The sequence below is a fragment of the Octodon degus genome, unplaced genomic scaffold (genome assembly GCF_000260255.1).
Source record: "Octodon degus isolate 3935 unplaced genomic scaffold, OctDeg1.0 scaffold00052, whole genome shotgun sequence".
Classification (NCBI taxonomy): domain Eukaryota; kingdom Metazoa; phylum Chordata; class Mammalia; order Rodentia; family Octodontidae; genus Octodon; species Octodon degus.
In genome coordinates, this window is record NW_004524628.1 from 13253471 (window position 1) to 13274678 (window position 21208).

A 21208-nucleotide genomic window follows, 5' to 3' on the forward strand; every position below is an offset into this window, starting at 1 on the left:
ATACTAGAAATATCAAGAAAATAAAACCACAGATAAATATGCCTCATAAACAGACATAAGAATTATAAACAAAATTTTAGTAAATCAAGTATGACAATAAATCAAAAGGCTCTTACAGCAAGTAGGGTATATTCTAGGAAAGCAAGTTGGGATTAACAATCCATGCAACTTGAGTCCTTAATGCACTAAAAAATAATATGACTTCCTATAGTGTAGACATCAGCATCAATTCCTGATGTAAGAGACTCAGTGAGTCTTCTTTCAGACCTGGACTTCTTCGGTATCATAAAGGACTTTGTGAAGATGCACAGGTAATACCTTACTTAGTAGCAGAAGACTAAAGATTTTCCTCTGAGGTCAGGGACAGGCAGGGATGTTTGCTGCCCTCACTTCTGCCCTCACTTCTGTTCAGTACTAAAATTGTAGCCAGGCTGGGCGAGGGAAGAAAAGTATGCAGATTGGAAAGGAAGGAGTAAAACTTTATAGCTGAAAACAGCATGATTTTATATATAGAAAACCATAAGGAAAGTGTGTGTGCGCACACACACACACACACACACACACTCGAGCTTAAAAAATTCAGCAGGAAGATACAAAATCAGTATAAAAAGTCAGCTGCATTTCTGTGTAGAGCCAGCTCTCCATACCTGTCTATCGTGTCGGTGGCTTCAATTATGGGTCCAAAATATATGAAATAGTTGTAGCCGTGCCGACTGGGTATAGATGTTTTCTTGTCACTATTCCCTAAGCCATACAGTGTAATATCTTACTACCTGATGCCTTAGTTACTTTCTTATTGCTGGGACAAATTGCCCAACACCCACAAGTTAGAGAAGGAGAAGTTTATTTTAGCTCATAGCTTGTAGAAGTTTCAGTCTTTGTTAGCCGGCTCCAAGGCAGGATGACATGGCCGAGGAGATTGAGAGAAGGGAGACCAAGAAGGCAGGCTGGGCAGAAGTCGGCAAGTCGCAAGCCTGCCTCCTTCTCTTCGCCACACATTCTGTTCAGGCTCCACGCTGGTGTCACCTCACCCAGGTGGGCCTTCCCCGATCCACACCCAAAACCATGTGGAGCTAACCGGTGGACTAACTTAGTTACCACAGCCTTGGTCGTCCTGTGACTGGCACCTGCCAGTGCTCTCTCATGCCCTTGGCCCTGGCTAAGCAGGGTCTGAGCCAGTGTGGAAGCCAAGGGTGAGCCCCATCTGGAGCCCGGCTGCGGGCCACGGCCAGCTGCTGTGCAGGGCTGCTGCGCACCACAGGGCCACCTTGAGGCTTTGGAGGCTTTCCCAGGCTTTACTTTGGGGGCTAAACTTTTTTAAAAATTCATTTTAATGAGAAAAAAAGACAAAATAGCAATGAAGCAGTTTCAGAACAGGTTAGTTACAATAATTAATACATTGCATATTGTTGTCTTCGTAGTATTCAGAGGACAAGATGCAGACATGATATCTTGTCTAAACAATATTAGTACAAACCTTTCTTCTCATTGAACTAAAAGAAAGTAGCTGTGTATCTATCCTATCTTGTATATACATATATATATTCAGAACGAAACGGTCCTTTATTTATACCCCCCTTTTTTGTTTTGTTTTGTTTTGTCAGAGATGGGTGTTCCACTGCAGTTAGAGAAGCTGTATTTGGAGAAGTCTTTAAAGGACCTTTTCATACTTGCTGCCAGTCCAAAGATTGTAGTTACTTGAATTCAGCAAAATAACCCAATATAGTCCAATAGTCCATAATAGTAGTGGGTTATCAGCAGAACTGGCAATTGTCTGAAGTTGTTGACTTGAGCTTTTTACTGCTCAGCATATTAATATGGCTTTACTTTTTATACCTCATGGTTACTTTTCTGCTGGATGGTTAAGACCAAGTTAAAGCAAGACCTATGTAACTAAAAATGTAACTTTTGCTATCTGACAAGGTCAGTCAAGTTCCCTCAGGATTTACCCTGGAAGCACATACAGCACCTTGTAGATCTTTTGTCAGTGTCAGCCATCTGGATGAATCCCGGCCATTGCCTGACCAATTTGCTCTCTGTGAACACCTGAGAGAATTTTTATCTCTGGGTGACTCTCCTTAGGCACACTCTATATCGTCGATCACTTTCCTTTGTGGTGGGGCTAAGCTTTTTAATCAAGAAGTTTTTAAAAATCTTGGGAATGCATTGGTTTGTCACAGCACGGAAGTTGAGTTAGAAGATGCTGTAGTGTGGACATGATTTGTTCTCCAAGAGTCCACATGTGTGTGACATTGGTGGGTCACTTAAGAGAGCCGTGGGAGTCCCTTGTGAGGCACTGGGAAGGGATGGGTGCTGCTCGACCCGAGTCCTGAGCAGGAGGCCACAGCCAGCTGCTCTCCCAGCATGCTCTGCATCTGAGCCGGGCAAGGGATTAAACTGGCTCTCGACACCCTGAGGGCGTGCTTCAGAGCAGGCCTGTGCCTTGCTCCCGCTCCAGGCTCAGACGCACCGTGGCACTGCTTGCCTCGCACGTACCCTCACTGCTGTGCTAGGTCCTCCACCACAGCAGACCCTCCGCTGTGGTAGATACGCTGTGACTGCTTCGTGGTGCCTGAGTTCACAGAGGCTCCAGGCCATGAGCCTCCAGTCCTGCTGGCTCCCTGAGCCCAGCCCCAGGCATTTTGCTGTAGGAGTGAAAGTGTGCTGATCCCCAGTGCTTCACAGAAACCGGGAATGAGCCCTTGCTCAGCAGCCTGGGAAGCTCAGCTCGCCCTGGGAAGGGCTGTTGTGAGTGGGAGGAGGCTGGCCACTGGGCTTTGAAGAGATCTTTGTGACTGCCTAGCTTCAGTTTCTCCTCCTGCACAGGGGTGTCTGTGCTGGTGGCCAGGTCCAGGAAGCAGAGGCCTCACCGCGAGGCTGGGTGCCGGGCACATAGCAGCCTGCAGACTAATCAGCTGTCCACTGTCTCTCCACTCCCACCCCAGCCACCCACTCCTCTCCCCAGGCCCAGGATCGACCAACTGCCACCGTGACACCCCTGCGCACTCAGAGCTCCCCATCCCGGCTGCCTGCTACCAGCCTGAGGCCCCGCTCCGTGGTGTCCCCACAACATGGCCAGCAGTGCCTAGGTCAGATGAGTCCCCGGCCAGCCATCGCCCTGACCTCTGCCACATCAGCTGTCACACCACCCAGTGTCAGCACCACCAGCCTCAGTGGGGACATCGGTGTTGGTGGGGGCCTGTGCACATCTAGCCCCACTGGCACAGGGTGCAGACTGGATGACAAGAGGGGTGAGAAGGTAAGTGGACAGCCTGGGTATCCTGGGCGTCCTTGGCACCAGACAGGCCTGAGACGGGCAGAGCCAGACCGAGGAAAGCAGCCGGCTGGACGTTTTAAGCAAATCGGAGTACTGTTCCCTCCTCTTCTGTGGAAAAATCAGTGTAATGCTCTGACTTTTTTTAGAATGAAATGCACTCATATTGTTAGAATAAGATCTTTATTGCTGTGTGCTGGGAGAACACAGCAGTGGGAACCAAATCTGTGGGAGCAGTACCCCCCACTCGAATGTGCCGCTCTCGTGTAGTGCACAGCCTGTGCAGTCGTATGGGACAGGGCGCTTCCTGAGGAGAAATGGACGGCCAGCAGGGTGCCCACCCAGTCGCTGGTATGGACCGCACTTTCAGCCTTCCTTTCCGCTGTGATGGGTGCTGGGCTGTTTTCACGAAGGAAGCAGCCTGGCCACTGACCAGCCAGTTGGACACTAGGCCAGCCAGGATTGGAATCCACATTTCCAAGTCGGTGTGTCCAGCAGAAATAGAATGCTGGCTGCAGGCTTGATGAACATTGTCCAATACCCTCATTTTTTAAGAGTAAAATTTTAAAATTAAAGGTGAAATTTATTTCAATAGCCTATTCCACTAAGGATAACATCCAAACTATTCTTGCTTCAGTATGAAATCTACATAAAATTGCTGGTGAGCTGGTGGCTTTCCTTTTCCCCGTGAAGTGACCTTCGGAGCACTCGAGCCGTCTTGCAGTGCCAGCCACTGCTGCACAGCTGCCTGGAGCTCCTCCCACGTGAGCCTCTGGGGAGCCCTTCTGTCTCAACTTCCCCCGTTCCGGGGCTCTGCTGTTGTCCTGTGTGGAGCTGGTTTGGACTGGGGTGCTGGCAGGGCAGCTGAAATTAGGTGAGGTGCGGGCTACGCTCTCCTCCAGGCCTTGCCGTGCTGTGTGCGGTTCCAGGCCTCTGTCCCCTTGGGCGGCTGACTGGCTCCTGGCTCGGCACCTGCTGCTCCATCCTGCCCAGCAGGATGTCCTTCTCATGGCCACAGCTGAGGAGGGCCCTGTGTCCAGGCCTCTGAGGCTGCAGGCGTGAGGTGGCTGCTCTGGGCTTGTGTCTGCCTGCAATTGGCTGGGCCCATCCATCTCGGGCCTGGTTCTGAGACACAGCCTGTGTGTTGGGCAATAGGGAGGGTCTGCCCCTGCCCGGGCCATTGGGGGCCTCCCCTGATAACTGAGGAAAAGCAGGTCAGGCCGCCAGAGAGGGCTATGGTCACACTCAAGTGCAGGTTGCTGTTTGCCCCCGAACGCCCTCTCCAGATCACAGACACTAGTGCCTTGCACGTGGCACTAGTGGGTCACAGGTGAGGAGGCCCAAGAGGGTTCTGTGTGTGGAGTCAGACATGTGGGATCAGATTGTGGGCATTGGGCAGGAGCCATGGTATCCCCACTGCTATCCTCTGCGCACATAGCCAGGAGAATCTAGGTGAGCCGTGGGGGCTCCAGGCGTGATCAGACTTCCTCTGCTGACAGCTTGGGTGGAATCCAGGGACCCACAGGGTGTCTTCTTCCTCGTGTGGCCCCACGCTCCCCGCAGCAGAAATGCCTGGGCCAGCACTGGCCCGGACCAGCAAGCCTGGGCTGAGTGGGACAAGGGCAGCATGGAGAGCAGGTCCTGTGTGCCCCAGGGCGACTGGTGGAGGCTCGCCCGCCCCAGGGAAGCTCTGCCCTTCCACACTCAGGATAAGGTCTGTAAGACTGCCTGTCCCTGTTTGCCATCTGTGCTCCCCGCTGGGCTTTTCCTGACTCCCAGCAAGGCACACGGCATTCACAGTTGCCACCTGCAGCTTAGGAGCTGAGAGGATGCTGCCTGACACAGGCAGGGTTGTGACCCAGACAGCTCAGGCCCTCCACCATGACCACAGCTGGACAGGCTTCTGACTGAAGACGCACAGTGCCACTTCATGTCTCCTCCTGAGCAACCCTGTCCCACATTCTCCCGTGTGGTTCTGGCAAAGCAGTATTTGAAAGTACTTGGCAGAGTCTCCAGGAGCTTCTCTCGCTGAATTTCCTTCAGGAGGAGACAGTGGGCACCAGCTCTGCTGTTCAGTGAGGCAGAACTTCATGCCACATGGCTTCTTGGTGCTGAGCCCAGCGGGCGGGTCAGGGCACTTCCAGCATGTGCTGGAGGGAGCTGGGATGGCTGGGGGTGGGCTCCCAGGGGAAGAGAGTGACTTTCCCAGGAGCATGGCAGGGTGGTGCTCTGGCACTGCTGGTCGTAGAGGACGAGGCCAAGGTCCAGGTCTGTGTGGGGTGGTGCCTGCGGTGGTGGAGGTCCAGGGAGGCTGTCCTGGAGGCTGGTTGTCTTCTCTCATCCCCTTGGGATTTGGACCTTCAGACCTGCTCTCTTGGTCCCAACCTCAGCCCTTCTCTCTGGTTTGCATACTGCTCTGTAGTCTTCGGCCTGAGCAGAGCTCTCTCCAGGCCTGGCATCCCCAAAGGTTGGGGCGCTCTCCAGTCTGACTCATGATGCTCCAGATCCTGCTCCTCTGCCCTATGCCAGAGTGCTCTCTGCCTGCCAGCCTCCTGGAGACCACTCCTGGGGGTGGCCTGGGGACACCTGTGCCAGGCAGACAGCAGATTGCACATAGCTGGTACTGAACTGTGTGTGGTTCACCAGAACTCACATCACAGAGGACTTTTCATCACCCAGGTTTCCTGGGTTGGCTGGGGTCTTTCCACTTGGGGATGCATCTGCTTTGGTGTGTTGGGTAGAAGAAGAGACGCCAGAGACACCATGTTCTGTAGATGCTATAGCAGGTCAGCTCCTGGGCAGCTTCCCATAGGACTTGGGTCCATGCCTTTGGAGAGGGTCTGGATACTGTTTTCAGAATGATTTTTGTGATCCCACAAATCACAAGGAGAAACAAAATCTGGTGTAGCCTGAGAGGAGGGTGGGAGAATGGAGTACCTCCCACCCAGAAGCCCGGAGCTCTCCTTGCTCCCTTGCATGCCCTACCCTGGCCCAGAGAGAGGCAGACTCTGCCCATGTCTGGCATAGGGAAGCAGTGGGTGGCAGTAGACAGATCTGTGTGTGGGAGCAGAGACCTCAGGAAGGTTCTAGTAGCAGGGGGAAGGTGGGAGAAACTTTGGCTGACAACCTAATCACTGTGGGCCAAAGAGAGGTGCCCTGGGTAGGTGGGGACCTGAGGGGCCTCTGGAAGGCTCCTTGCTGCTCTGCCTGGTTCCCGAAGGAGGGAGGAGGTGTGGCAATGGGAAGATGTTGGAAGGTGTGACTCTCTGCTGGAAGCCCACCTCCTCCTCTCAGGCAGCCAGCCCTGTCTTGTGCCAGCTCAGCCACAGGCGCCTGGTACCCATCTCATGCCCTCCCTTGTGCTGAGGCTTGTGGGGGGTACTCTTCCTCTGATCTCCGCACAGTCTTCCTCTAACCTCCAGTTTCCAGGTGACTGTCGCCTGGACTTGGCCCCACGTCCCTCCTTTTGTGAGGTGGAACAGAGGGAGGATGCTGGGCTGTGGTGGGTCAGTGCTAGGACGGGTAGTGCGTGGGGTCACACCCGAGGCCATGTGTGCTGGGCTGGAAACATCTGTGTCTCAGAGTCCCTGGCCCACAGCCCCAAACAAGACATCTGGTGACATCTGGAGACAGAAGGTTCCACTCCTGTGACACACATCACTATCCTATGTGTCGTGTGCCTTTCAGCGTCGGTTCGTGTGCCACAAGTTACAAGCACATTTGTGATACCCATTTTCCAGGAGCTGGGTGTAGGTAGTACAGAGGCCGCCTACACGCCCCTCCCATGCGTCGTCTTGCCACCCGAGTTCCTCACCCTGTGCTTCTGAGAGGGGTGAATTAGTTAATCTCACAACTGCATAGCATAGTATTCAGGGCAAAATATTAGAAATTTATTCTGAATTTGATAGCTCATTGAGAATCCCATATAAATTATGAGGCCGACGCAGAGTAAAACTTCTAGCCCTGAGGCTTCTAGAAAAGATCAAAAGAGATTTGATTTTGCAGTTTTAGGAAACGAAGTGCTTATCCCCACCAAACTGAGAGCTGTCAGATTTCTCAGCAGTGAACGCTGACACGCTGGAGCAGCTGCTTGTGACACGTTACTCATCTCCCACCACAGCAGGAGAGGAGCTGCCCCTAGGCCTCGCTCCCTGTTGATGCAGGATACACTTGGAGGGGCAGTTACAGCCTCAGGTTTACTGCGGAAGTGAAAAGAGCTGCAGGAAACTGTCCTCACAAGAAGTGCAGCTTCAACTGCAAAGCCCCGAACAATCATCTTTTAGATAGTAAAAAGCCTGGAAGTGGAATCACATGGACAGCAATAAGGGTTGTTGTTACTCCCGAGAGGATAACTGGTAACTAGTAACTCATCCGATGTGGGAGCATAGCTAGTAACCACTAACTCACTCCTTAGCATGGAGCAGTTAGCCAGTACCCAGTAACCCCTGGGTGGGGAGCGCACTAACTAGTACCCAGTAACTCCTCTGAGGTGGAGGCTGTGACAGGTGCCCAGTGACTCCTAGGAGGTGGGTAGTGACTTGAGATGCTACGCCCTGCCTGTGGCCGGGGTCGCGGTGAATGGTGCCCCTTCGTTCCCACAGGAGACGGGCCGCAGACCCACCTGGAGAAGCCGCTGCGCAGACCCTGAGTCCGTGCTCAGCCGAGCACTCGTAATCAGCCTGCCACCCTTGCCGCCATTGCTTGGCTATCACTGCAGCTCTCCGTACAGTGCAGCCCCTTTCTCTTGGCCTGTGTTTTAAGAAATGGGGTACAGGAGGAGGCCACAAATTCTGTGAGCATGGACTCCTCCTCATCGTGTGCTTTGTGAAGTGCGAGGACAGTGCAGAGGAGCAGGAGAGAGCACACGGCCAGGCCGCAAGCTGCTCCCCCAGAGCGGCAAGGAGAGCTCACAGGCTGGACTGGCACTGGCCTCTGTGGCCTCCTGCTACCGCTGTTTCCTGCGGGTCCGTTGTTACAGTCGGTCTTCTTTCCAAGGCAGCCTTTCTGAAGATATTTTAATATTTGAAATACCCAGTAGCTTGCGTACAATTTTCTGTCTCCTTTAATTAGCTTGTGAACTTCTTCCTCTTTATCCACTATAGATCTTTTCTCCTTTGCCCTTCTGAGGATGCTTGGCATATTTAGGGTGTTCTGAGCCTCTGCTCCTCCCAAATCGGGTTTCAAGCAGAACTAGAGATGTGCCCTTTTTCCATTAAAATTTCAGTAGTGCACAGCTTTTAATTACCCTTTTTTTTCTCCAACAAGAAGGTTTGCAAACATAAAATAATAACCCCAAAACTTCCAAGTGTAACTTGCAGCCTTGAGCCAGACAAGGGAAGGTCCGCGTCGCCAGGGCCTGTTTCCGCTGTCACCCAGACTGCTTGGTGCCTCCAGCATTGCGGGCCCATTCTCCTGTGCATCAGGCCTCTGTGGTCCAAGCAAGCTGCAGTGGCTGTCACTGGTCCTGTGGCTGCTTCAGACTTCTGCTCTCCATCATGGAACCTGCACAGAACTTTTCCTGAACATCAGAGCCTAAACCCCATGCAGACAGGGAAGTTCCCAGATTCAGCATAACCATGTCATCAGAGCCCCTCTGTGTGGCATGCATGCTGTCTCTCCAGCTCACATGTGCTTACGCATCATGTTTCTACATATGCAGAAGCATATATACATGTGCACGTGCATGCTCACCTCCCCACACGTGTGCACACACAGTGCCCAGCCTCTGGCAGATGCCTGGTGCTCTACTCAGTCTCCAGCATTGAGGGTAACACCATCAGCCCTGCTGAGGACCAGGCCCACTCCCACTCTGTGAGACTTGTGGGCTCAGCACAGACCTGCCTGGCACACAGGGAGGTGTGCAGCTGCCCAGTGACCATACTGGCCCCCTTGGCTGTCTCAGGGCCTGCCCCTTGGGCATCAGTCCAGAGCAGCTCTAACTTCAGTGTCTTCAGAGCCTAGATCCAGGGTGTTGCTAATGCCCACTACAGGGTGAAATCTGGGGAGCAGCAGCAGCAGCAGGAGAGGGGCCTGGGGCCCCCAGGACAAGGTTATGAGGCCCTAGGACTGCTAGGGGGCACATGCCAACGCGGTGTTGCTGTGAGCAAGGCCCTTCAGGTCCTCTTCTGTACATGAGGAACTGTGGTCCATGAAGCCTGAGCAGCTCTTTGAGCAAGGGCAGCTGCCTTCAGGGCAGGCTTTACCTGGGAAAGTCCCAAGAGTGTCCACAGTGGAGGTGCCAAGGAGCAGGTCTCCCTCCCTGCTGGAGTGAGAGCACACACCAGTAACCCCACCAGCACTGCGCCCTCCCCTGGGCATAGGCAGTGCCCAGAGCCTCTGTGGCCTGTGCTGGGTGGGGAAGAGCAGGAAGTCAGTGCTGCTGGGCTTACACAGGAAGCTGTCCTAGCACAGGAGCTTTGCTGTGATGCCCTGTGGAGGCACCAGCCACAGGCTGCACAGCCCTGCAGCTTCCCTAGTTGTGTGATGCTTGTAGGACTCGACAGGAGCTATCTGGGCCTTTCAGGGCACAAGTGTGGGGTTGCAGCTGCGCCAGATCTCTGTAAAAGTGGAGAAGACAGCAGCTGGACATCTGGTCTTGTAGCTGAGCCTTGGGCTTTGTGGTCTGTGACATCTTCCTGCCTGGTTACAAGGAAGGAGGGAACATGGGGCCACCATCTCACCTGCCTCCTTACCAGCTTTGCAAGATCATCCTCAGAGTTCTGCGTGAGGAACCCTAACCACTTAGTGCCATCCTTTGTGTCCCCCCAGAAAGAGAAGAAGAGTGGGCTGCTGAAGCTTCTGGCTGGGGCATCCACCAGGAGGAAGTCGCGTTCCCCACCGTCCTTCTCCCCAACCCATGACCCTCTGGTGACCACAGACACCTCGCTGCTGGGAGCCGTGGGCCCGGAGGTGTCCTCCCTGTCTGTGCACAGCAGGGCAGGCTCCTGCCCCATCGAGAGCGAGATGCGGGGAGCCATGGGGCTGGAGCCACTGCACAGGAAGACAGGCTCCCTGGATCTGAACTTCTGTTCCTCCCCGGCCCGGCAGGCGGCTCTCTCTATGGCTGCCGTCCGCCCTGAGCCCAAGCCGCTGCCCAGGGAGAGGTAAGCATGTGCGGGCTGTATGCTGCGTGCCATGCACTGGGCATCCAAGGTCTGGAGCCCTTCTTGTACAGGGGCAAGGGGCTCAGTCCACCTAACACCCCTTATCACCCAGCCACTTGGCTCCAAAGAGGGATGGGCTTGGGCTTTGCGGAGTCTGGGACCTGGAGCTGCTGTTGAGTCCCCTGCACACTCATTTCCTGCATGTGGGACTGCAAGGCACTCACCAGGACATTTGTCCAGACCAGTGTGGGACTGAGCACAAACACTGGGCAATCAGGTAGTAGAGGACTTGCCCCCACCCGGGGACCCAGAATGGTTCCCTGAACTGAGTGTCATCCTGCTGTGACATCTTAGAATTAAACGATGTCTTGGGCTGGGGATATAGTTCAATGACATAAGTGCCTGCCTGGCAAGTGCAAGGTCCTGAGTTCGATCCCTGGTACAAAAAAAGTCTCAGAATTGGCTCAGAGTGCACATAGCCCACCAGGGTGAGCCATCAAAGTTGCCAGTTATCATCCATGTTTTACCCAAGCCAGCAGTTTCACATCAGTCAGCCTGAGCTTTGCAGATCTGAAAACTGAGGCATAGCTGCAGGCACCTGAGTTTTACAGCAGTCAAAGTTTTCTTCTGGCGGGGTGACGCTACCTATTAAACTGTCTATCCTGAAGGCTCCTGCGAAGGCAGACATGGCAGAGATGGGTGAGCTGGCCTGCAGAGGGGCCAGGGATGAGGCTGTGCGGGGCCACTGCTGACAGAGCAGAGCACTCAGGATGGACTGAGAAGCACCCTGACCACAGAAGGCTGCAGCCAACACCAGGCTCCTGCAGCTGCTGGCCCTGGCACATTACACCTGGAAGGCACACAGGTGGCAGTGAGTACTGCAGACACTGCACACACCATGCACCACACACACATACACACACCGTGCACTATACACACAACATACACTACACATGCCAGACATCACACGCACCATATACCACATACACCACGCACTGTGCATGCACTCTACACCACACCCACAGCGTACACCACATCCCATACAGCACACACTTGCACACCTCACACCACATACGTCACACACCATATAATACCACACCAGACAGCACACACACACCATGTAGCACACATACAATGCACCATACATGCACCATATACCCCCACACCACACACCACACACATACAGTGTACATACACCATATGCCAAGCATACACCATACAGCATACACACATGCCTTATACCACATAATACCACACACCATACAGCACACAAACACACACATATCACACACAAAGCACACCATTCACCACACACATCATACACTATACATGCACCATACAGCACACGCACAATATGCCACACATATCAAACTCATACCACACGCTATACATACTACACAACACACACAGGACACAGCATGTACACCATGCACCTATGACATACCACATTCACACCATGTAGCACACACACTGTACACACCATACACTACATAAACCATATAGCTTGAACATATCATACACCTCAGACATCATAGGCCGTAGTGTACCATATACTACATACACCGTACAGCACACACACTATATATCATATGCCACACCATACACCACATACACACCACATAGCACACACACTATCTAAACACCACGTGCCACACATACAGCACACATGCGACACACAGCACACACTGTGGACACCATGCACCGTGCAGCACATTCACTATACACACCAGGCGGGGCACACATGACACTACACACCTCGCACATGTACAAGCACACGTAACAGGCACCCGTGCCATCATCCCCTTGGGTACATAACGCAAATCATGCACATACACTACACATGCACTCTCTTGCTTCTTCTCTCCTTCTTGCTCTTGCCCTTGCCCAGAAGCGCCCCTGGTGTCAGACCCCTGGGCAGGCAACATCTGCTGCTCCACGGCCCTGGCCTGCAACAGTGGCTCTAGCCCAGCTGCAGGTCCCAAGTGGGTCTGACCGGCAAAGCAGATCTACATCCTGCTGTGTAGACCAGAGAGCCCATCACCAGCCCTTCCAAAGGGACTGTCCTTTGCCTATGGACAGTGTGTCAGGCAGACAAACCTGCAAATTTCTTGGTCATCTCATCAAGGAGTAGTTAGGGAGGCAAATATTGGTGTGTATATGGTGTGGCATGTGTATGATGTGTGTGTGTATGACACATGGTGTGTATGCTGTGTGGTGTAGGGCTTCAGGTAGAACAGTCTCCTGCCCTGTCCCCCTCGGAGGGCAGTGCTGGCCCAGGATCAGCTGTGCCAGCCAGGCTGAGCCCTTGGGTGCCTGCTCCTCAGAAGCCCTGGAGGCTTTGAGCAGATGGACAGCCTGCCTTCTGGTGGCTGGCTCACCACTCTGAGAGCCAGCTTTTTCACTTCTCGAGAGCAGTTCCTGGGGCATCCACACCAGGGGATGACACCTGCCTGATACAGTATTTGTGAAGCACCTAGCTAATACCCGGAATGTATGCGTGTATAATGACTTATGACGTGGCCTACATTATGACATGTGCAGTAGTGAGAGCAGAGGGGTGATGGGGCCCACGCCGCCCCCTCTGCCTGGCTTCCCTCTCTCGAGGAGGAAGCCCTTCTGCTTTGCTCATTGCTTGCTGGCCAGGCCTGGCTCAGCCTTTGTTGGCCCAGGACATGCTGTGGCTGGCAGAACAGTAGCGCCCAGGATTTCCTTGCCCTTGTCACCCAAAGCCATGGATATGCCACCTCATGTGGCAGAGAGGAGTGGAGCTGCCAATGGCCAATGGGAAGGAAGGGGGATGGCCCACCTCAGCCAGCCAGTGTGGTCACAGGGTCCTTGAGGGCGACCAAAGCCCTGCTATGTGAGGACTCACCCTGGCCTCTGAGCATGCGGGGGCGGGATGCGGATGACCAGATTCTGTAGAGCCACTGAAAGGCACCAGCCTTGCAACACCCGGCTTCTGGCCCAGTGAGACCTTGTTGGATTTGTGCTTCTAGAACTGTGAAAGTGGGACTCCAAGGCAGGAAGGTGCACCAACTCTGGCCACTCATTGCACAACCAGTGGCCTATAGGCACAGTCAGTCCTGTGGTGCAGTGGTTTACTCACGAGCTTGACTTTACCATGGAGATGTTTTCACCCATGTAGTTTTTGGTCAATCACAAGGTAGGCTTTGTGTGAGATGACCTTGCCCAAACGTCTGTGCATGTGGAAGGCAGGCTGGGCCAACCTGGAGGGAGGGGGATGAACACAGTGCCACTTCCTGGGGTTTCAGTTTGAGGTAGTGGCCCCGTCACAAGCTCGGGAACACAGTGCATGCATCACTGCCTCGGACTCCAGGGCACAGGTGCAGCCTGGTCATTTCCAAGTTGCTGACGTGACATCAGCTCAGTGGCCCACTTTCTTCAACTTGGTTTGAACAAATGCTCAGGAAAGGCTGCCATGTGGAAGGTGACTTGGCTGCTAGGGCAGGGGACCACATGAAAGGAGCTGACCTCACGTCTGTTAGATTTTATAATGTCCTGGTTTCCCTAAGGCCAGTGGCTCCACATGGCTAGACAGAGTTTAGGCCGCCTTGTCATCTGTGGAGGCAGATGACCAAGAGGAGGAGGGGGAGGAGGTCGGACATCCCACACTGGAGGTGGGCCAGAGCAAAGGACGCCAGAGAGTCCACTTGGGCCCAGACCTGGGCGCACGCTGCAGTTCACACAGCCTGCTTGCACTGCAGAGGATGGTGTCACCGACTGGCAAGGCGCAGTGATCACTGCTTTGGAGGGCGGTTGTCCTTTGAGGCCCTCACGGCCCAGATGTCCAAGACAAGCAGCACCCATCTTTCTCCTGCAGCAAGGGAAGAGTCCCGTCTTTGGCCATCTTGACAGAAGCAGCAGACGCCACTCTTGTAGGAATTCACTGCATATTTATCTTGGCGCCTCAGTCATGAGTTGCTCTGAAACACCAAATTACTTCTAACAAATTACATTTTTAAAGCTGCTTGTTTGTTTCACATCTGGCAGTCAAGACAGAAGCCAAAGCTGGTGTTAAGCATCTGAGAAACACTCACCCTTTGCTGTCTTTCCCTGGGAAGGGAGGAGGAGGAGGTGAGAATATGGGGAGCTGCTGGGAGGACATGGTGGGGACACTGTCATGTGTCGGGCATGTGACTTCACAGCCAGCCAGCTGTAGCCCTCACAGAAACGCTGACTGCAAGGGGATGGGCAGCTGTTTCCTGGCCTCTGTACTCCAGGAGCTGGTGCTGTGCAGCCGTGGACAGCTGTGGGGACTGGGCCAGCACCTGCAGCTGCACTAAGGCCTTGGAGGTGGTCCCCCTCTGTGCTGGGCCCAGGCCTGGCCAGCCCTGCTGCCTCTGGAAGGGTGTGTACTCCTACCTCCCCTTGCTAGCATTGCCTCAGGCATGAGCTGAGCCCCAGCTGTGAGGTCCCTGGTTCTCTCCCATCTGCCTCCTCTGCCCTAGCTGCTCCAGGGCCACTGCTTCTGAGGTCAAGCTAGACTGGCAAGCAGTGCCACAGTCCCATCTCCAGGAGCAGTGGGGTCCCCAAGGGATGAAGTCCTCTTTCCCAGGGCACGAACTTAGCACCTGTGTTCTCAGGCATCCACTGCAAATGTGTGCTCCTAAAGGTTGTCAGAGTCCACATTCTCGACCTATTCCTTCAGACTCCTGCACTAGATCCAGAGATCTGTCCTGGGGCTGCTGACAGCCACTGATCACGTGAGAGGGGCTAACCTAGGGTCTGGTACATTTTATAATGTTCTGGTTTCCCTAAGGCCAGAGATGCCACATGCCTAGACAGAATTTGTAGTAGGGCAGAATTTAGGACAAACTGAACCCAGCTCCTGCCCTGGTGATAGGGAGGGTGGGAACCAGAACGGGAAATGCTCTGGTCCTGATGTCTTCGTCCAGGCTGCTCACTGGAACAACTTTGGGGCAGGGTCACCCACAGAGGAAAGAGCCGGCCCAGGCACAGCTGGGAGGCAGCAACTTCTCTTGTCACTCATGTCACCGAGACAGGTATTCCTTCTGTCTGGGGCTGCCAGGACCTTCTGGCTCTCAGACCTGGTGAGGCCAGCAAAGAACTGGACACCCCACGGGGCTGGTGGGAGAGACGGTGTTGTCAGGGGTGCGGCTGAGTGCTTCTCGGCCTGCCAGGTGCAGACCCTGAGCCTTGGGTCCCCATCAGGGTACTGCCAAAGGAGAGCAAGTTCCCATCTAGGGGTGCCTGCTCCACCCAGAGGGACCTTGGTCTGAGCTTCCAGCCACAGGCACTCCTTGAGTACCACCTGGCAGCAACCACACTGTGAAAGCCACTTAGTTTCCATTTTCTGTCCAATTGGTCTGAAAATGGGGACCCTCAGGTGGGCTTGGAGGCAGCAGGGGCCGAGGTCTCAGGGAAACAAGAGGAGGGCAAGTCGGACCTTTGCGTGTTGGTGCTGTGCCCTCAGCCAGTGTAGCTGCAAAGGCACCACCTTGTGGCTTTCAGCATGTGGAGAACAGCCTGACCAACGCTACCTCCAAAGTGCCTTGTCCTCACCCTCGGTCATCCTTGCATGGCCCCACCTAGGGGTGTGTGTAGTATGTTCAGAGAAGCTGGCGCCTTGACAAGTACCCACATGAGCCGAGGTCCATGGCCAAGATGATGACAGCGGACATGGGGCTGCCTTGAGGCTCCCCCTACCCCTGTGCGCATAGTTTGCAGTGGGTAGGGTGGGATCAGGGAAGGCTGTGGAGCTACATCACAGCCACACCTGACATCTGTGTGTTTGGAAAGATACCATAAGGAAATTTGTTTCTTTTTTCTTTTTTTTTTTTTTGGTGGAACTGGGGATTGAGCTCAGGTCCTTACACTTGCCAGGTAAGTGCTTATTCTAATGAGCCATCTCCCCAGCCCCAGGAAATCTGTTTCTAATGTGTTGATTAAAAAGTGAATGAAGGGCTGGCCAGATAGCTCAGCAGATTGAAGCGCCTGCTTAGGTAGATGCAGGGGATGGGTGCTGGTCCCACCCCCAGGGCATGCTGAGATGGTGATTGAGACTGGGCATGGTGGCACAGGCCTGTAATCCCAGCACTTGGGAGGCTGAAAGCAGGAGGATCACTATGAGTCTGATCTGTGTAGCGAGACCCTGCAGACCCTGCACTAAATACATTTAAAAAAAAAAGTGGATGAAGAGTTCTGAAAAAATTGAGAGATGATACGAGTCATATCAAGGGAGGGAAGCACCCTTAGACAGGAGTTTCCCTGGAGGGGGAAGAGGACAACCTAGTGCTCACACTGTGTTCTGTCCCCAGGTACCGCGTGGTGGTCTCCTACCCACCCCAGAGTGAGGCGGAGATTGAACTGAGGGAGGGCGACGTGGTCTTTGTGCACCGCAAGCGCGAGGATGGCTGGTACGAGGGTACCCTGCAGCGAAATGGACGCACAGGGCTCTTTCCAGGCAGCTTTGTGGAGAGCTTCTGAGATGGCCGGCATCTGGCAGGGATGGCTGGGCAGCAGGCTGCGCCATGGGTGTGTGCCTCTTCCTGATGCCATCGCTCTCCACTACCCAGAGGGAGAGGTGGTGGGAACCTGGCAGTGTCGCCGTTGCTGTGGCCGGTGTGGTGGGAGCCACAGGAAGCAGCAAGTCCAGCTCTGCAGGGCAGAGCATCTGGAGGAGGGTCCTGCTTGGCCATCCTGCCGGCATACCTCAGCCACTGCCACCAGGCCACATGGTTGCACACGCCTCCCCAGCCACCCCAGTGCTGCATCCTGCTGTCTGTGGTACCCGGCTTCACCGTCGTCATCTGTGCTGCCTCTTTCTTACACCATTTTCTAATGTGCAGGTTGACTTTGTTTCTTGTGGGTCAGACATCCTCTGTTTCACATATCTGGTGCTGCCTTTTGTAAAACTTGTAATGACCTGGGTGAGCTTGAAAGAAGCAATGTCCAAGGTGACGTCTAAGGCAGGTTTTGCATTCGCCATCTGAGTCTCGGGCATTTGGATGCCCCTCCTTAACGCCAGGTGGGGCCAGTGCTCCGGAGGTGAGTGGTGGGCAGTCAGGGAGTTGAGGGCTGGGAGGGCAGCAGTTGCTCTCCTCACCCTGGCCACAGTCCAGCTCTGTGTAGATGAATGTCACTCAGGACAAGGACCAAGTGTGAGGGCTCCTCTGACCAGCTTTCTGCTGGCAGTGGGAAGAACACAGAGCTTGACCTAGTTCAGGCTGGCAGGAGCATCCTTTTATTCCCAGAGAGGACAGCTGTCATTAGCCTTCTCAACATGTGGGTTCTTGCCATCAAAATGTGCAGTTTTCACCACAGTTCAGATCACCACCTTGCATATTTTTTTCTTCTTTTTAAGAAATAAATTACTGCTCCCTTATCAGCTGTGCCCAGCTTTCTGTGCCCAGACAGCAAGGATGAGGGGCTTCAGACTTGCAGTTTGGGGCTGGGGAGGGTGCAGGAGGGGCACTCAGAAGGTGGGTGCTGCCAACAGCGGTGCGCCACTGTGAGGCAGTTTCGTTTTCGGTTATACATCAGGAATGTATTCTGCCTCCAAGGGGATGCATGTGTCTTCTCTGAATACTGAGCCCTTGAGGTCCCCAGCATGGATTACCGTACCTTCTGGTGGTGCATCTCCTTCCTTTGGAAGCCCCTAGTGTCCTTTCTGGTGCTCCCATGGCTTTCTCTGGCTGCTGTACCTGCTGGGGAACCGCTGCACAGAGCACACTTGGTGCCCTCAGTAACACGACAGCTGAAGGAAATGGGAAGCGGGGTCTGAATCAGAAGGAAGGGCATCTGGTTTAAAGGGAGCCCTGGTGCTGGGTCAGTGACCACCGGGGAGTCCGAACCTCATTATCACCCCATCTGTTCCCACCATGGCAAGAAGTCCTGTGCCTGTCACCCAAAGCACCTGGCACACCCTTGGCAAGGCCCATGTTCTCCTGGGGGACCAGAACAAACCTGCATGTCCAGATAATACAGTGATCTGCTTTTTGAAGTGAGGGCAGCTACCAAGCAACAGAAGAGACCACCTCAGGCTTGGCTCCCACCCAGCCACTCTGACAGGTTCCCTGGGGGTCAGTGGAGGAGGGTGGGGACTGCATGCACTCTGATGGGGGCATGGCCAGAGGTCTCTGAGGTGCCAGCAGGTGGGCAGTGGGCCCACCTCAGGGAACAAAGCAGTGCTGTGTCCTGGACAGCACCAGGGTGAGCTTCTGGGCGGGAGCCTGGGAGCTGGGGCTTCCGGAGAGCAGAGAGATGCCTGACCCACTGCCACACCGAGTTCCTACCCCTGCGCACACCTGGCCTTGGCTCCATGAGAAGGGTCCACAGGCAAGAGCAGAGCAGAGGGGCCCCCGAGATGAGTGTGTCCCAAGCACACACACAGCGTGTGACCCTCATTTCCTGTCCTGGCTGCTCTGAGCACTCAGCTGTGCAGTGGCCAAGGCAGCTTTCACTGAGGCACAGCACTCTGCAGCCATGACAGTGAGCTCTGTGGCACCAGGAGACAGGACCAAGGGCCGAGAGCCGAGGAAGGCAGAGGGGCCGGGCAGGGGCTGAGTGCCAGGCGGTGCCCACATAGCTTAGATGCACCCGGAACTCCTGCTTTACCCTGAAGTCAACCCACGGCTTTGGAGGAGCTGGCGCCATTGATGAGCTACAGTGCCTGCTCTCTCGGTTTGAATAAATACAGATGATTATGGCAGGTTCTCGTGTGGGTGGTAGGCAGAGCAGCGGGGCCTCAGCAGAGGCCAGGTACGTGTACCCCCACACCCTGGCCAGCAACAAAGGTGGGTGCAAGCCAGACGCTCACCGACCCTGAGAGGTCACCGGCTGGGCAGTGAGACCACGTGCAAAGCCAGCTGGTAGAAGTGGGGCTCCCTCAGGCCCTCAGGCCCATGGGGCTGAAAATGCAGGAGCCTGTCTAGGACCCTTTAGCCTCCGCTCTTCCAGTCCCTGATGACCAGAGAGCCCTGGGTGCCCTCAGGTGCCAGGCTATAAGTTGTTTAGAGCATGGGATAGGATCTCTGGGGTCACAGCTCCCTCTGCCGACAGCTCAGGGAAGCGACTGTGGGTGGGGACCCTGTGGAGTTGCAGACTCCAGAAGACCCTGTGATTATCTGTCAAGAATGGCAGCCAAGACGGGGAGAGATCCCAGGATCTCCTTTCCCCACCCTGGACTCTGATATGCACTTCCTTGGCCTGTGTGCTGAGGGTGGTCTGGGCTGCCCCTTGGGTTCTGGCCAGGGACTTCCCTGCACACAGCTTCTCCTCTGTGGTTACCACCTTGCTGTGAGCCATAGTTGCCCACATGATGACCAGGGCTGAACTCCTATAGTGCAGCAGCAGCCCCTGGGTGGATGTCCTGTGCACAGATGGTGACCACAAAATAAGGTTCCTGGGTGCAGTTGGAAGACAAGCCAGGAGCCCAGCAGGGAAGCAGCAGAGAACAGGGAATGGGGCCAAGACAGCATGCATCAAGCACATGGCCAGCATGAGCCTGTGCTCTGTCCATTCCAGGGCTGCTCACATGCCCTGCCTGCCTGCACATTTGCCTTTCAATCCAGGTGCCATGACCATGCCTGTTTCCAACAGGGAAACGGAGGAGAGCTGTGCCAGCCAGTTCACTCCAGGAAGTATCTGAGGGGTGGTGCAGAAGGACCAGCCCAGCTGTTGGGCTTCATGGGCTGGGACTGAGACAAGAGCTGGAAGACTCTGAGGCATCAGGGGTCTCAGCTGCCAGCTGCCAGCTGCCTGCCTCTGCCTCTGGTGACAGTGCCTCCGGTGGCCAGAAGCCCCCCAAGCCTTCTGCCCGCCAAGCCTTTCTGCCTGCCACCTTTGCCCAGGTGCCTGGTCTCATGGCCTGTAGCAACAGGAGATAGAGACCCCAGTCCTGGAGCCAGGCAGGGCTTGGCCATCGGGAGCTTGCTATGGGCTTTGCCCACTGTTGGTATCTCCTCTAGACCTGGCCAACATTCTCTGCACAGCGATGGCCACTCATCACTTCCAACGTCCACAAAGGAGAAATCTCAGAGACCCAAGGGAGGGAACAGTATCTTGAAGGGGTCCCGTGGGGTGGGGGACAGGCTGCTGTGGAATCCTGCAGGAGGAGGGACAAGTGGCCATGGGCCCTTGTCTGGCCCCACCCATCTCTCCTTTGAGGAGGTCACAGCCCCTTGGCCTCCTGCAGGCAGGCAGTACAGCTGTCACCCACCTCCTGGGCCCTTGGGAGCCCTCTAAGTGTGGTGATACATTTTCCTTGAATTCTTTGGGGACTGCAGGATGACAGCTTCATGATATGGTCCTACCTTTCCCCTGGGCTGCCTCAGTGGACAATCCACCTCTGGCTTGCACCCCACTCCTGCCCTAGCCCCAAGCATGGCCTCTGTCCTTAGGGTTTGAAAGCCCCCAGTGGTTGGAGACAAAATTCTGGCCTTAGCTTCTGATTCCTAGGTCATGCCGTCTGCCTAGGAGCCCACAGGCCAACCCTCTGGCCCTGCTCTGCTCCTCCCAGTGTGGCCGTAGCTCCCAGCCACTCTGTGACTGCTCCACCTTCCTCCTGCAGCCCAGTGGGCACCACACCCCCCAGTCTCCACCTTACAGTGTGGCCACCGTCCCTTCTGCTGATCCCCGCCTTGGCTCCCTGGCTGGCATCAGGGCTGGCGGCACTAGTCACCACTTCCTCCTCCTGGCCATCGTGCCTGCTGCCTGTCCTCACTGTGTCTCTGCCTCCATGAGGAGTGCTCCCCAAGAACCCTGGGCACAGCCACACACCCGCTTCACACTCAAGACCCATCCCAAGGTTCTGGCCACTGTCCTCGGCCCAGTATATCTGTAACTTCAG

At 54.8% G+C, this 21208-nt stretch overlaps 1 protein-coding gene across 1 annotated transcript in view; it reads left to right on the top strand.

Moving 5' to 3' along the window:
* The window catches only part of Sh3rf3 (SH3 domain containing ring finger 3), a 174117-nt gene extending 156388 nt beyond the window's left edge, over window positions 1-17729 (top strand). The window contains exons 8-10 of the mRNA XM_023717374.1: window positions 2946-3259; window positions 10043-10377; window positions 16677-17729. Coding sequence (XP_023573142.1) covers window positions 2946-3259; window positions 10043-10377; window positions 16677-16845 — 818 coding nt within the window. The 3' untranslated portion in view covers window positions 16846-17729. The remainder of the gene's footprint in view (window positions 1-2945; window positions 3260-10042; window positions 10378-16676) is intronic.
* The last annotated feature ends 3479 nt before the right edge of the window (window positions 17730-21208 follow it).